Source organism: Dendropsophus ebraccatus, chromosome 9 (genome assembly GCF_027789765.1).
Source record: "Dendropsophus ebraccatus isolate aDenEbr1 chromosome 9, aDenEbr1.pat, whole genome shotgun sequence".
Lineage (NCBI taxonomy): Eukaryota > Metazoa > Chordata > Amphibia > Anura > Hylidae > Dendropsophus > Dendropsophus ebraccatus.
Window position 1 is genome coordinate 56,796,730 of NC_091462.1, and position 15,533 is coordinate 56,812,262.

At 44.8% G+C, this 15,533-nt stretch overlaps 2 protein-coding genes across 3 annotated transcripts in view; one reads left to right on the forward strand and one right to left on the reverse strand.

Annotated features, from left to right (window-relative positions):
• Positions 1 to 2,367: 2,367 nt before the first annotated feature.
• Positions 2,368 to 4,545, reverse strand: LOC138801772 (filaggrin-2-like). The gene has a single exon (XM_069984870.1). The coding sequence runs from the start codon at positions 4,543 to 4,545 to the stop codon at positions 2,368 to 2,370; it is 2,178 nt and encodes a 725-aa protein (XP_069840971.1).
• A 115-nt stretch (positions 4,546 to 4,660) lies between these two features.
• The window catches only part of NRP2 (neuropilin 2), a 95,065-nt gene continuing 84,192 nt past the window's right edge, over positions 4,661 to 15,533 (forward strand). For both annotated transcript variants that reach the window (XM_069983422.1, XM_069983424.1), the window contains exon 1: positions 4,661 to 5,103. In XM_069983422.1, the coding sequence (XP_069839523.1) occupies positions 5,031 to 5,103 (73 nt within the window). In that variant the 5' untranslated portion in view covers positions 4,661 to 5,030. The remainder of the gene's footprint in view (positions 5,104 to 15,533) is intronic.

Below are 15,533 nucleotides of genomic sequence, written 5' to 3' on the forward strand. Positions count from 1 at the left end.
AGTACAGTGAACTCATTGTCATGTTCAAGAAACCAGTCTGAGATGATTCTAGCTTTATGACATGGCGCATTATCCTGCTGAAAGTAGCCATCAGATGTTGGGTACATTGTGGTCATAAAGGGATGGACATGGTCAGCAACAATACTCAGGTAGGCTGTGGCGTTGCAACGATGCTCAATTGGTACCAAGGGGCCCAAAGAGTGCCCAGAAAATATTCCCCACACCATGACACCACCACCACCAGCCTGAACCGTTGATACAAGGCAGGATGGATCCATGCTTTCATGTTGTTGACGCCAAATTCTGACCCTACCATCCGAATGTCGCAGCAGGAATCGAGACTCATCAGACCAGGAAACGTTTTTCCAATCTTCTACTGTCCAATTTCGATGAGCTTGTGCAAATTGTAGCCTCAGTTTCCTGTTCTTAGCTGAAAGGAGTGGCACCCGGTGTGGTCTTCTGCTGCTGTAGCCCATCTGCCTCAAAGTTGGACGTACTGTGCGTTCAGAGATGCTCTTCTGCCTACCTTGGTTGTAACGGTTGGCTATTTGAGTCACTGTTGCCTTTCTATCAGCTCGAACCAGTCTGCCCATTCTCCTCTGACCTCTGGCATCAACAAGGCATTTCCCCCCCACAGAACTGCCGCTGACTAGATGTTTTTTCTTTTTCGGACCATTCTCTGTAAACCCTAGAGATGGTTGTGCGTGAAAATCCCAGTAGATCAGCAGTTTCTGAAATACTCAGACCAGCCCTTCTGGCACCAACAACCATGCCACGTTCAAAGGCACTCAAATCACCTTTCTTCCCCATACTGATGCTCGGTTTGAACTGCAGGAGATTGTCTTGACCATGTCTACATGCCTAAATGCACTGAGTTGCCGCCACGTGATTGGCTGATTAGAAATTAAGTGGTAATGTGCAGTTGGACAGGTGTACCTAATAAAGTGGCCGGTGAGTGTAGACAGGCACTTGTTATAGACGGGGTGGCCCTCAATATTAGTACCTCTAGGGGTCTGCATTACCCAGCGCATCACTGCAGATTATATGTGGTTATTCTATGTGTGTATGAAGCCTGAATGAAAATGGTTCCAGATAAGAGAAGGTCTAAGTATATGTGAACAAAGGAAACCAATACCCAATAACCTAAGTGAGAAATATTACTTACAGACTAACTGGCATAGAGAGTGTTAAGTTAATCTCTGTTAGCTAAAAGTAAATCGAACCTCAAAACTCCCTTTTCTGGGGCGTCTGAGTGAGCTTCATCATACCGGCCAAATAGCATCTATAGAATCCAAACTATTGCTGGCGGAATGACGGCACAAAGGGCATATTTTGTGTGATAAAAGTGTAACAAAGCTATAACGCCGAGGATATTTTATTCTCTAAAAGAACGGAATGCTTTCATTGATGAAAGGCTTCGGAGTTGACTCAGAAATGCCATCAAATGGACGTCTATTGTGTGCACAGAGCACTCATGCCTATTGCTGTCAGGGTAGTTTGCAGTGGTAAAAAAAGGAACCAATTTCAGGTTATTTATTGGGTATTGGATTTTCACAATCTTTATGTCAATATCACAAATCCTTTCTGAGTATTGCCTGCTCTGGCGTCTTACACTGGAGAACATGAGAGATGGCCAGCACTTGTGGTCCTGATACAGACAGGTCATAGCAAGAAGAATCAGATCCCTCCTCACAACATAATAGATGTAGAGATTGTTCCTAGCAAGTATTGGACATCCAGCCTGGGCCTCTCCAGCTGTTATAAAACTACAACTCCCATCATTCCTAGGCAGCCCATATCATATACAGCAAAGCTGTAGCTCTCCAGCTTTTATAAAACTACAACTCCCAGCATGCATGGACAGCCTATATAATATACAGCAATGTTCTCAAAGCTGTAGCTTTCCAGCTGTTATAAAACTACAACTCCCAGCATGCATGGACAGCCTATATAATATACAGCAATGTTCCCAAAGCTGTACCTAGCTGTTGCAAGACTACAACTCCCATCATGCCCAGACAGGCAATATCATATACAGCCTTCAGCTGTCCATGCATGATAGGAATTGTAGTTATGCAACAGCTGGACAGCCACATGTTGTGGAACAATGACATACAGTATATACTACATACAAATATAGTATCAGTATATAGTATACATCAGTGGTCTACAGTGGCTCTCCATCTATGGTCTACAGTGGCTCTCCAACTGCTACAACCACCAGCATGCAAGCAGTCAGGAAACACTGGGAGTTGTGATTTCCTAGGTGCAATGCCTCTCTCTTTGTACAGTGGACTGGCTATAGGTAACCACCAGTATGCAGTGCATTGTGCTCAGACTACAATGGAGGTGAGGGGAACCTGTTCATCAGCTGCAGAGACCTGTTGCTGAGCTGCATGCAGCAGGTAGATGTGAGGTGCAGTCAGACCCCCTGATCCCTCTCCCTGGGATGGTGTGCTGCCTCTGTGATGGTGTGCCGCCTGGGATGGTGTGCTGCCTGGGATGGTGTGCTGGTGTGCTGGCTGTGATGTTGTGCTGCCTGGGATGATGTGCAGCCTGTGATGGTGTGCCCTGTGATGGTGTGCTGCCTGTGATGGTGTGCAGCCTGGGATGGTGTGCTGGTGTGCTGTCTGTGATGGTGTGCTGCCTGGGATGGTGTGCTGCCTGGGATGGTGTGCTGGTGTGCTGTCTGTGATGGTGTGCTGGCTGTGATGGTGTGCTGGCTGTGATGTTGTGCTGCCTGTGATGTTGTGCAGCCTGTGATGGTGTGCCCTGTGATGGTGTGCTGCCTGTGATGGTGTGCAGCCTGGGATGGTGTGCTGGTGTGCTGTCTGTGATGGTGTGCAGCCTGGGATGGTGTGCTGCCTGGGATGGTGTGCTGGTGTGCTGCCTGTGATGTTGTGCTGCCTGGGATGATGTGCTGCCTGTGATGTTGTGCAGCCTGTGATGGTGTGCCCTGTGATGGTGTGCTGCCTGTGATGGTGTGCAGCCTGGGATGGTGTGCTGGTGTGCTGGCTGTGATGATGTGCTGCCTGTGATGTTGTGCAGCCTGTGATGGTGTGCCCTGTGATGGTGTGCTGCCTGTGATGGTGTGCAGCCTGGGATGGTGTGCTGGTGTGCTGTCTGTGATGGTGTGCAGCCTGTGATGGTTTGCAGCCTGGGATGGTGTGATGGTGTGCTGGCTGTGATGTTGTGCTGCCTGGGATGGTGTGCCCTGTGATGGTGTGCAGCCTGTGATGGTGTGCAGCCTGTGATGGTGTGCTGCCAGGGATGTTGTGCTGCATCTGTGATGTTGTGCAGCCTGGGATGGTGTGCTGCCTGGGGTGGTGTGCTGGCTGTGATGGTGTGCTGGCTGTGATGCTGTGCTGCCTGGGATGGTGTGCAGCCTGGGATGGTGTGCCGCCTGTGATGGTGTGCTGCCAGGGATGTTGTGCTGCATCTGTGATGTTGTGCAGCCTGGGATGGTGTGCAGCCTGTGATGGTGTGCTGCCTGTGATGGTGTGCTGCCTGTGATGGTGTGCTGCCTGGGATGGTGTGCAGCCTGGGATGGTGTGCTGGCTGTGATGGTGTGCAGCCTGGGATGGTGTGCCCTGTGATGTTGTGCAGCCTGTGATGGTGTGCTGCCTGGGATGGTGTGCTGCCTGTGATGGTGTGCTGCCTGTGATGGTGTGCTGCCTGTGATGGTGTGCTGCCTGGGATGGTGCGCAGCCTGGGATGGTGTGCTGGCTGTGATGGTGTGCAGCCTGGGATGGTGTGCCCTGTGATGTTGTGCAGCCTGTGATGGTGTGCCCTGTGATGTTGTGCAGCCTGTGATGGTGTGCTGCCTGTGATGGTGTGCAGCCTGGGATGGTGTGCTGCCTGGGATGGTGTGCTGCCTCTGTGATTGTGTGCTGGCTGTGATGGTGTGCTGGCTGTGATGGTGTGCTGCCTGGGATGGTGTGATGGTGTGCTGCCTGGGGTGGTGTGCTGGCTGTGATGGTGTGCAGCCTGGGATGGTGTGCTGCCTGTGATGGTGTGCTGCCTGGGATGGTGTGATGGTGTGATGGTGTGCTGGTTTGCTGCCTGGGATGGTGTGCTGGCTGTGATGGTGTGCAGCCTGTGATGGTGTGCAGCCTGTGATGGTGTGCTGGCTGTGATGGTGTGCAGCCTGTGATGGTGTGCAGCCTGTGATGGTGTGCTGCCTGTGATGGTGTGCTGCCTGGGATGTTGTGCAGCCTGTGATGGTGTGCTGGCTGTGATGGTGTGCTGCCTGTGATGGTGTGCTGGCTGTGATGGTGTGCTGCCTGTGATGGTGTGCCCTGTGATGGTGTGCTGGCTGTGATGGTGTGCTGCCTGTGATGGTGTGCTGGCTGTGATGGTGTGCTGCCTGGGATGTTGTGCAGCCTGTGATGGTGTGCTGGCTGTGATGGTGTGCTGCCTGTGATGGTGTGCTGGCTGTGATGGTGTGCTGCCTGTGATGGTGTGCCCTGTGATGGTGTGCTGGCTGTGATGGTGTGCAGCCTGCGATGGTGTGCAGTCTGCGATGGTGTGCAGCAGCAGCAGCATTAGATAGCTGGGCTGTGTGAGTGCTGAGTGACAGGGGAGGGGCGGGCTGTGTGTAGCCGCTGCCTGGCTCTGCCTCCCCTGCTCTCTGCACATGCTGCTCTCTCTCTGTATAAGGCAGCAGCCGAGTAGCTGGGAGGGAGCAGACACCAGGAGCCAGCCTCAGAGCGCACACTCCTCATCCTCCTCCCAGGCTAGCAGCAGTCCTGACCCGAGCCAAAGAGCAGCCAGGCACTGCTACCAAGGGACTGGACATTATTACCCCCCTCCACTGGACACTTCTGCCTAATCCCCTGAGCCTGGGGGCAGGAAACTCTTATGTGCCCCTGAGCAAGTGTGGATATTACACCATATACCAGGAATACCATCATCATCCTCCTCCTCACCCAGGACCTTACTGGCATTTTGCACATGCAGAAGACAGGCATTGTCCAATGTAAATGACTCACTGACAGGGGAGAGAGAAGAGCTCTTGGGGTTGTTTCACAATGGATATCCTTGTGCTGGTGGTTGGAGTTATATATCTGCACTTTTCCGGCTGCACAGTGTCAGGACAAGAAGGTAAGCCGGTGCCCAGGCTGATGTGGTGGGGTGGATGGAAGCCTCTGCCCCCCTGCCATCCTCTTCTCTCTCTTCTTCTGGAGACAGTCTCTGGCTGCTGCCGCTGGATCTCACATCTGGAGGGAATCAAAGCTTTAAAAATACTACAAAGCCTTGTGCGGGGCTCTTCATGTGGGGAGGCTGGGGGGGGGGGCTCCCCTGAGGTTACCTACAGTCCCGACACAGTCCCAGCAATCTCTAATAGGAGCCGGATAGCCATGCCAAGCACTGCAGGAGAGGGTGGCATGGTGCTAGGTGCCGGGCATCAGCAGGGTGTCCTGTGCCGGGCATCAGCAGGGTGTCCTGTGCCGGGCATCAGCAGGGTGTCCTGTGCCGGGCATCAGCAGGGTGTCCTGTGCCGGCCATCAGCAGGGTGTCCTGTGCCGGGCATCAGTAGGGTGTCCTGTGCCGGGAGTCCTGGCGCATGTGCTGCCGAGCAAGGAGAGAGAAGCAACAGTGCCCGGTGCCGAGCTGCCCCCTGCCAACTTACTGCAACTCTCCGTGTGTGCTGGAGGTAGAGAGAGAGAAGAGGGGCAAAGAGAAGGGAGAGAGAAGCCCTCTGCACCAGGGAGAGATAGTAGATTTCCTGTATACCAGTGTTCATGGTGTATTATGGGCACCACCATTAGTATCATTCCAGAACAGGTTATGTGCACCAGGAGAGAGGTGGTAGAAGAATTACTCAGCCTGATCTAGACAGGAATATGTACACATGTATCTGGATATATATATTGTCACACTGTAGAAACTTGTGGGGTGTTGTAGTATACAAGCCCATACTATTTTAGCTGAACCAGTATATATATATATATATATATATATATATATATATATATATATATTTTCCTATAGCTCCTAGCTGAATAAAGTTCCCTCCAGCCAGAGCTGTGATTCCAGGGCTGCAGCAGTAACCAGTCAGATGTGTATCCAGCAATGAAGTATTGATCCCCATTATGTAGAATGACACACTGTACAGGATGTCACATCTCCATTCTGGGCATTCATCTGCTGCAATCCACAAGGAATCTTCTTCTCCCTCAGTAGAAGTTGTAAATAAGATTAGCCCCTATTGTATTGGAGTAGACTATACTGCTATCTGGTGTCATGATACAATGTAACAAAGCCCACAAAGTATTTCATTCACACTCTATACAGGCAGATAACATGAGATTTGCAAATCAATGGTGGACAATACACATTTACATATTTCATTAGTGTAAGGCATTGTTTAGTACATGGCAGTGTGTAGTGCACCAGCCACATGACTGCGTGGAGTCTAGGAGGTAACATATGGAGCTGGGTCCCACTTTGCTTTTCATCCCGATCACAGTGGGTGTAGAGAGTGTTTTGCAGAGGCTTGTAACACTGGTTGAATACATGGTAGGCGTTGGATGGTTAGAAGCCTAATGTCAGATCTTCCTTTCGTGATCGCCTCCCCCTCCTACACTCCACACGTCTCCCTTCCAGCTAGCTTCCAGTGTAACATGGCTGGAATCAAATATTAATAATGGTGGTGAGCTAACCCTTCTTAAAGGATTCCTTCGTCTTATAAACGGCGCTAATGTTCTTGAAGAGCTGACAAACATGAAGTCATTTCCAGCTGCTGAAATTATTAAACCCCATACAGTCAAGTCAATAATTCTGTAAATTTCGTTACATTTTTCAGTGTTTTATTGTCTGTGGTTGTTTTTTTTACGCTTTGTGTCAGACAACCATCCATGAAACTGATTGTCCAGAATGTTAGTATATCATTTCTACAGATAGAGTTTGATGCAAAGCTATCATTGATCAGTAGAGTCAAGTCTGTATCCAGTCCTGAGGAAAAATCCATCAATAGAAGGCCATATGTAGCAGGTAGAGAGGGGGGCAATACCCCATTTACCCCAGAGGGTCTGTAGCCCACGCATCAGGGGCTCCAACTTAGCTTGTCATCTAAATGACAACACATTGGGCTCAGCAATGACATGAAACCGCAAATTGCAGAACTGGCAGAAGAGAAAATGAGCCCTGTGATTTCAGAAAGAGGATTATCCATCTCGGTGTTGGAAAGGGGATTTCACAAGGCAGTGGCATCTTATGATCCCTGGCTAGCTAAGTGGCTTTGGCAATCATCCTTCTTTGACGATCCCCATGTGATTAAAAACTTTAAAGGGTGGAAAACACGCCTGGGGGTGCCTGAGCCATAAATACCCATCTTGTCTGCTCTCTCCACATCTTCGCACAGGGACAAGCAGCCCATTTTCCTTTGGCTGGGTGAATTATGTTGTGGAATAATTGGATCATAAAGCCATGTAAGATTCTTATTTGATCAAAGCCTGGCCACCTGGCTTTCTATAGTGATAGCTTATGCATAAACTGTCCTGATTTCTACAAGCCCCCTGGTTTCACCTAGAATAACCCGCTCAGTTCTCCTGCACAGGATACTCCTAGTTATTGTTGGGGACAGCACAGGAATGATATAGTCTGCCATAGGGAAGCTTCTTCCCCTGGTGTCATGATATAGTGGGCATGCCTCGGCTTCTGCTATATAGGTAGATTATTTCTGTGAGTGGGCTGCAGGCTTAGAAAGCTCATTTCTGGGCAGCAGATTTAGTGCCTCATCTTACTGCTGCTCTCAATCATTTATATTGTTATCACTTTATTGACCCTCTTTGAATACTCGCCCTGAAATAAGGTCACACACTGTGTCAGGGTAATGTCTCATTGCTTAATACTCATAGATAGGCAAAGTTCACCTGGTGGAGCTTGCATTTAGGCTGATTTTCATGTCACAAAAAGATGGATAATGCTTAGGGTGTCATGGGCAGTTGAGTGGTTTGGCAAACAAACAGGTTATCTCAGTCATGTTAACTCATTGGGTGGAATTCACAGACGAGACCGGCGCTTAACCCTGACTATCTATTTGTCAAATGACAAATCACAACTCTAATGGACACCCAGCATCTGTGGAGAAATATACTATATCTATAGGGCAGCAAGCTTTTTGTTCAGTTGTTTTTATGTATTTTAGTTTAGTTATTATCTTACATGCTTGCTGAGGACTTTGTGTTGATTTTTTGCTTTGCCCTGTTAGACAGTACATTGGCTACTGGTAGAAGGTAGACGACTGTCCATTGTATTACTCCGGGGATATCTTTAAGGCCATTTACTGATCAGTTCTGTAATGAAGCTCCAGAAATAGAGCTGCTGTATCCACACCATGTGGAGACCCTCCTCGTTGTGTCATCCTGGCTAGATTTAGTTTTCACACTTATCTCTTCTCATTAAGCCTGACAGCTGTGTCCTGGTTAACCCCTTTATTACCAGTGAGTAATAGGCTAGGGGACATCTGGGGTAAACCATTTAAAGCTCCCCTTGGGAGATTTAGAATAAGTCTTCTTCCATAGGACTGAGGAGAGCTTTCCGACCACCCGATAGCAAAACATTCATGGCAAGAGAATAAAGCAAATTCCTTCCAAACAGGCCCACTGATAGTCAGCATAGACACACGGCAATACCATATGAATGCAGTTTCCTTTAAAATGTTTCGTATTCTGTCTAGGATTTTTTGGTTTTGTGGTCATGATTTCATGTTTTTGGTGGTTGTCGTCTCTGTGTCCTCTTGTCCCTGTTCTGATGATAAACTTCTTAATTTGAAGAATATGCTGGGTGTCTACTGTTGCGCGTTTGTTTATAAATGGTCAATATAAGGTATACCAGAGTAATAATATTAAATATACACAACGTTTCTATATCGCCTGTTACAGAGCCCCTGAATAAACCTCAGTTAAGACAAAGTAAGGGTCTCATAAGGGTGAATAGGACTTCACATAGTATCTGTAAGGTTTCTAAAATCTGATTTACTTTTTTTTTTGTATTTGCCAACAAGAATTCTCCGTCTTGGCAGCCGCCATAAGAGCCTTGCCTTTAATTGTACTACTCTGTAGTAGTCTTGGCTGCCGACATGAGAGCCTTGCCTATTTCTGAACTATTCATTGGTCTAAGTCATTGGTTTTCAAACTTCTGATAAAGGAGTTGAATGTTTAGTTTAAGTCACAGCGCCACCTAGGCTTTAAAGCAGTTAGTGTTTGAGTGTTAGGGAGGGGACAATACCTCATGGCCAGTGTGCAGGGTGAATCACCTGCCAGTTACATTTTAGATTTCAGAATAATTGATCTTGGTAAATAATAATAATTTTAATATTTTTTATTTATTTAGCGCCAGCAGATTTCGCAGCACTTTACAAATTATCCTTATATACGTAATAATTCAATGGCTATCTGTAGCTCAACATTGAGGGGATGTCATGGACAGTGCCTAGTAGCTGACATGTACAGCGAATCACGTGTAATGCTTAGAATACAAAATATCTTCTAAATTATAAATACATATTTTTAGAACCTTATTTTGACTCTCCAGCTAATGGCTATAAGGCGTCCAGTTACTGAATCTAATTCTATGGGTGAAGAGTGAGGGAAAGCCATGGTTGCCCTATCTAAGCAGCAGAATTATTGAGCTAGTTTTCAGCACTACTGTACCGACATGTAAAGTATGCCCCTACTCTCTGACCTTGTTCTTGACGTTCTGCAGCAGGTGGTCACTAGAACCACAATGAACAGCTTTCCCCACCTGGCCTCAAATTATCAGAGGCACATCTCACTGTGGTGTGCATGCACCCGTCACATCCCATCAATCTCAATGTGTTTTCCATAAGGAGACTGCATTGTAATGGCGGTGATGTATTCTCCAGATTGAGGCCGTATGTTCACAAGTTGATAGGTGATTCATGCCCTTAGAAATAGAATACATATGTTGCTGGGTTTTATAGTATGAGAGATTTTGAGTTCAGGTTGAGATCTATTGACCTTAACTACTATTTGTGTTATTCAGCTTGGCTGATCTGAGCGCTCATATTCACTAGATACTGTATACCTGTATGATCCTTCCTATATAGTTACAGGCTTGATACGGATTACATAGAAATTTATCTTTCGCATGTACCAAAATAGTTATTTAAGGTGGACTTAGAGATACACACACAATTCTGCCAGTTGCTGTATTCCTTATGGTGAGTCTGTTTAAACCCTTAAAGAATTGCCAATTTTTTGTATGGGAACAATGCAATAGTATAGCTGATACTCTATGTCTCTTCTCTAATAAACAATATCTCGTGAGCTCAACGTGTACTCATCCATCTATTGTATAACTACAACTCCTGCCGTGTCATGGCCAACATTGGAGTTGTAGTTTTACAACAGGTTAAATAACACCGAACTAAGGTGTACAAGTATGTCCTTTGTTACCCTTGACAAAATAATGTCATATAACCTTCTACCTGGAATGATGATAGCTCTGTTTAAAAGGATATTACCATATCCACTGACTTCCTGTTTTTTCCAAGTAGAGTACAATTGACTCTATAGGAAACTCCGCTATTGAACTGCTTCCTGGTATAAAAATGTTTCTATATACCTGCATTAAATTATCCCACAATGCCATTTTCTTTCGACAATAGCACATACAACATAAGAAGGGTTTGTCATTTAAAAGATAGGTCATGGAATATGTCTTTCATAACTTTACATCCTCTGTTATGTTAACTTGGCATGAAACATTCATATTGTTCCATGTATCCGCAGTGGCTTAGCATGGCCTGCAGGTGGCATTGCTTCTATGTGTGCCTATGATAAGGGCACATCAGAATCCAAGGGCTCGCCATATGGAACAAAAACACTTTGACACTATGAAATACCAAGTAGTCCATCATTTGGCTTCATACTATCTGTATATGTCTTATTGAGGTTATACACTTTCATTCACAGCTACTTTTTCTGGGGCATTACTTGTTAGGGTACAATCCTATAGTCTTATACTGCTTAACCCTTCTTCTTCAGCTTGAAGTTTTAACATAGTAAAAAATGCATTTGTTTGCTAACAATAATGTGCCCACCCATGTCCTTATAGATACTGTAACTCATGTGCGGATTGCATCAGAGAAAATCAATATAATTGCGCCCTGCGGGTTTTACCCATTAAATCACTTAGTGGCTCAGGTGTTGCTGTAAAGGATTAACCCAATATTTGCATCCGCTCCACAAGACCTGCAGAGCTGCTAGCAGTAATATATTTAAATCAGAACTGAAACTGACTTTCTACTGCAAATCCAGAGATGGACAGATGCTGTAATACCAGTAAGCATGTGTAAAATCTCCGCATGTGTTTAGTAATGTAAGAAGCAGAACTCTGCTCATACAGATCATGGGGGCTGGAAGTTTGGCTCTGACTCTAGAAACTTTGGAGAATCAGAATGACAATACTGATATGTTTCCATTGCTGACACAAAGGACTGGAGCCTTCTGTGTAAAATAATGAAAAGCCTCCCATTTCCTTTCCACGCTTCCTGTTGGAGCTGCACACATACAAAATCATTGTCTTGTGGAGGACAGAAGAAGAAAGTGAAAACATGATTTGGAATAATATTTATTCACTTTTAGATAGAAGTATCTGAATTTAGATGCATATTCACATAAGTATGATGTGGCTTTGTGAAGCCTTTTACAGGGGCACATTGGAGACCACCAGTAATTGGTGGATAAGAGAACATTTAGAATAAGAAACAGATTGGAAAGTGGTTTCTATCATAATTGTGGGGTTTTTCTGTCAAGTCAACCCTTTTAACGTTAAAACCCACCCAGTTGATTACCATAGGTCCAACCAGACACTCCCGAAACCCCTGGAGATTAGCTATTATAGCCTGCCAAGCTAAGGTCAGCCATACATTACAGTGAAATCTAGTGTTACATGCTGGTCAGTCGAATAAATGACTATCGTTGACTACTCTAAGTGATCTATATGCCCTAATGAGAGGTATAGAAAGAGAATTTCCCGATGGATAACACTTATAGTGTGTATGAACCCATCCTCCATTGTTTAGGTGGAACATTGAACAGTCTGCATACTGCACATTGCCCAAGGCTTCCATTTATGGCCTGTTTTTAGATGTATGATGGTGGGTCCAGTCAATGAGACCCTCATAATCAGCAAAATTATGGGGTCACAGCATTGGCTGGAGATCTGCCAAAATGCTTCATTGTTTGTTCAAGCAAATTGCTATACACATAAGTATAGCGGTACATGGTACTGCTGCTTAGCTCCATTTATCCCCATTTACTTGTATTGGCTGAGCTGTAGTGTCAGGTGCTGTGCCTGCATAAACAGTAAAGGGGCCGCAGAATTGGAGCAAGCAACATGTTCCCTTTGTTCTGCTGAACCACAGAGGTCCTGGGGGTCAAACCTCCATTTCAGGCCATTCCACTGAAAGATCCAAGCAGTCCCTTGAAATACTATATATGGAAAGATAATGGACATCACCAACTTCAAGTGGATACATAGATAGACTGAGTAATTTACACAGTTGCCTAGCTTCTCCTTTGTGCTAACCTATACTAAGGAGACAGACTGTAGACTGCCATAAAGCTGCTGCAGTCTGCCGATGGGACGCCAGGAGAGATGCAAGGAATTTGGAATCCCAAGCTGTAGCCCTGTCCTATTTCTGCATCACTCATGCAATTCCTATAACTACAAGATATTAGGTCATTGCTTTTTATGAAGTTCTTCAGGATTTCATGAACACTGCCTTCAAGCTGAATGGAAAGTGACAACATATCAAACAATAAAATATTAGAACACATAAATACATTTGTAGAATACAAGTTAAGAGCCATTAAATAATAAAGCCCAGAAAACCAAGACGGCGCTTATGCGAAAATGGAGGGAACAGCTGGCAAGTTGTGAAAATAAAGCAGAATTAGATTAAGGAAGAAAACAATGCAGTCGGGTTCTACGAGGTTATTATTAGGGTATGGGACGTGTATATCCAGTTACAGATTATTACAGAGCTGCAAACATTCGATTACAATGTGTCAATCTAAGGAATAGGGCACCTATGGGATGACCCCTCTAATACAGTGTTCTTGACAACACAATGTTGCAAAGCATTGTGGTCTTGCACTGTAGAGACCCTCACAGAATAAAACGTTTCTTTCTGGGGGTTTAGGAAACTGTCAAGTACAGATAAGGCTCTTGATCTAATCCTTTGGGGGATACCAGTTTGTATTAAAAAGGAAAAAATTAATTTCTAACTACTGGGACGGCTGCCAAATTATGTGACCTTACAACGGTGCAGCTGCAGTGTAAAAATAAACCTTCAATAAGTGAAATCTGTGAATCCCACCAGAGTCGATAGCAAGAACAGAGCGTGTTTAAGTCTCCTTTTCCTCTAGGGAAGGGTGGGCTGAGCGTTGCTGTAGAATATCCTACAGTTCCCTGTTCTCACAATGACACATTGTAACCCAAGATATATAATTACACATTGGCTACAAAACTGGACAGGCTTTCAAGATAGATACGTGAACAGTGGTGTAAACGTCCCAGGACGTGGCTATCTGTATGCGTTCTACATTATATCAACTAAAAAATTCTGAAAAATTTATGGGACCACATCATGTATAAATAGGTTGACTAAACAATATACATATAGCTGTAACAATATACATATATGTGGCTACATATATTAGGGTTAGGGAGATGACACACAGAAGCAATTTTATGAGAACTGTTGAAATATTTCTAATAAGTTTACATTTATATGTATGGTGTGTGTGCTTTTTAGTATGCGACTCTGTAGGTAACTGATACTTGTGACAAAGGGTAAGTGACAGACTTGTAGGGTTTACAGAGAAGTCCCGGAACACATTAGAGTATCCTTCATCAAGTCCTAAGTGTCCCTCTTTAATCATCTGAAGTATCGGAAGGAATGTTCTGTGATCTGACTTTTCAGCGTGGCCCCTGAACAAACACTGCTGCTTCGCTGTCTACCTGTACCATCATATCGCACAGAATAATTTTTTGAGGGTTGTAACAATACATTGGTTTGGGTAAGACAAAAGAACTAAGCAGAACCACCTAAGTCACGCACCCTTCTTCTGGTTCTGTAGATAGCATGTAGATGGCCCTGAATAAATCAGTCAATGATAAATAACAGATTTTATGTGATTTCACGTGCCTCTGGTTAGATTGGGCCTTATGTTTCTGGTTTGGCCTGCTTCTCGGGTTAGATTTGACTGGTGCAGTTTTATTGGTCCTTTTGTGGATAGTATTGATGAATTCTGTATTTAAATTGGTCCTTGTATGGTTTGATTAGTCTTGAGGCGGTTGGATTGATGGTTGGACCAGTTCTCAGGTGTATAGATTTGTCTTTGTAGGCAGATTGATCATTGTATGATTACCTTGTTCCTTGTATGGTTAGACTGGTAATTATAAGGGTAAATTGGACTTTGTGTGGTTATAGTGGCTCTTTTTGGTTATATTGGTCCTTGTATGGTTGGATTGTTTGGTTGGCTTGTTCTTTCTATGGCTAGATGGCTCTCTGTATGGTTGAAATGATCATTGTATGATAGATTGGACTTTGTATGGTTAGACTAGTCTCTATAGTTAGATTGATCCTTGTGCGGTTAAACTCTTGTTTCATTAGATTGGCCTTTGTATAGGTAGAATGGCCCTTGACTGGTTAGATTGGTCCTTAGTGGGTAGATTGGTCCCATTTCTTTACATTGGTCTCTGTATGGTTAGATTGATCTCTGTGTCATTAGATTGGTCTCAGTATGGTTAGATTGGTCTCTGTATGGTGAGATGGTCTTGGTGGTTTTACTGGTCCTTGAATGGTTATTGGTCTCTTTATGGTTAAATTGGTCTCTTTTTTGGTAAGGGTGGTTCTTGCATTGTTAGATTGTCCTTTGTATGGATTGATCTTCCTTTGTGACTACATTAGCCTGTATACTGTCCTGTTGGTTGGTAGCCTGGCCCTTGTATGGTTATATTATTCTTTGCACAGTTAGATTGTTTTTGCAATTCTACATATTTTGCTTAGTTCTTCGTGACATCTTGTATTTTCAGTTTTATGGATTTTATTATTCTGGGGATTTTTGCAGTGAGTCAGCCTGCATACGATGATTTGCAATACACCAGGATGTGCAGAGCGTTGTTCAGAATATGTAATATCTACTACAGAGCTAAAACAAAACAGACACACTATGCTAGACACCATATCCCCCTGTGTGTCCTGGACTGGAGAGAGCCTGGCTGGTGATCGTACAGAGAATGGAGGCTTAACAGTGTTAAGTACCTCTCCTGAGGTTCAGATCTCCCCAGAAAGGGTTTTCTGGATATCTGATAGAATAAAGAAAAGCATCTCATTGTGGGGAAAATGTGATGTAATGTCTCTGTTGCTTCATCCACCAGGCATGTGATATGGATTTTTACATGCTCCTGCCAGGAAAGTGTGGGGTGGTCACTTAGTTAATTCCAATTAATAAAATATGGATTTATGATGATTTTGCTTCTGCCTCCACAAC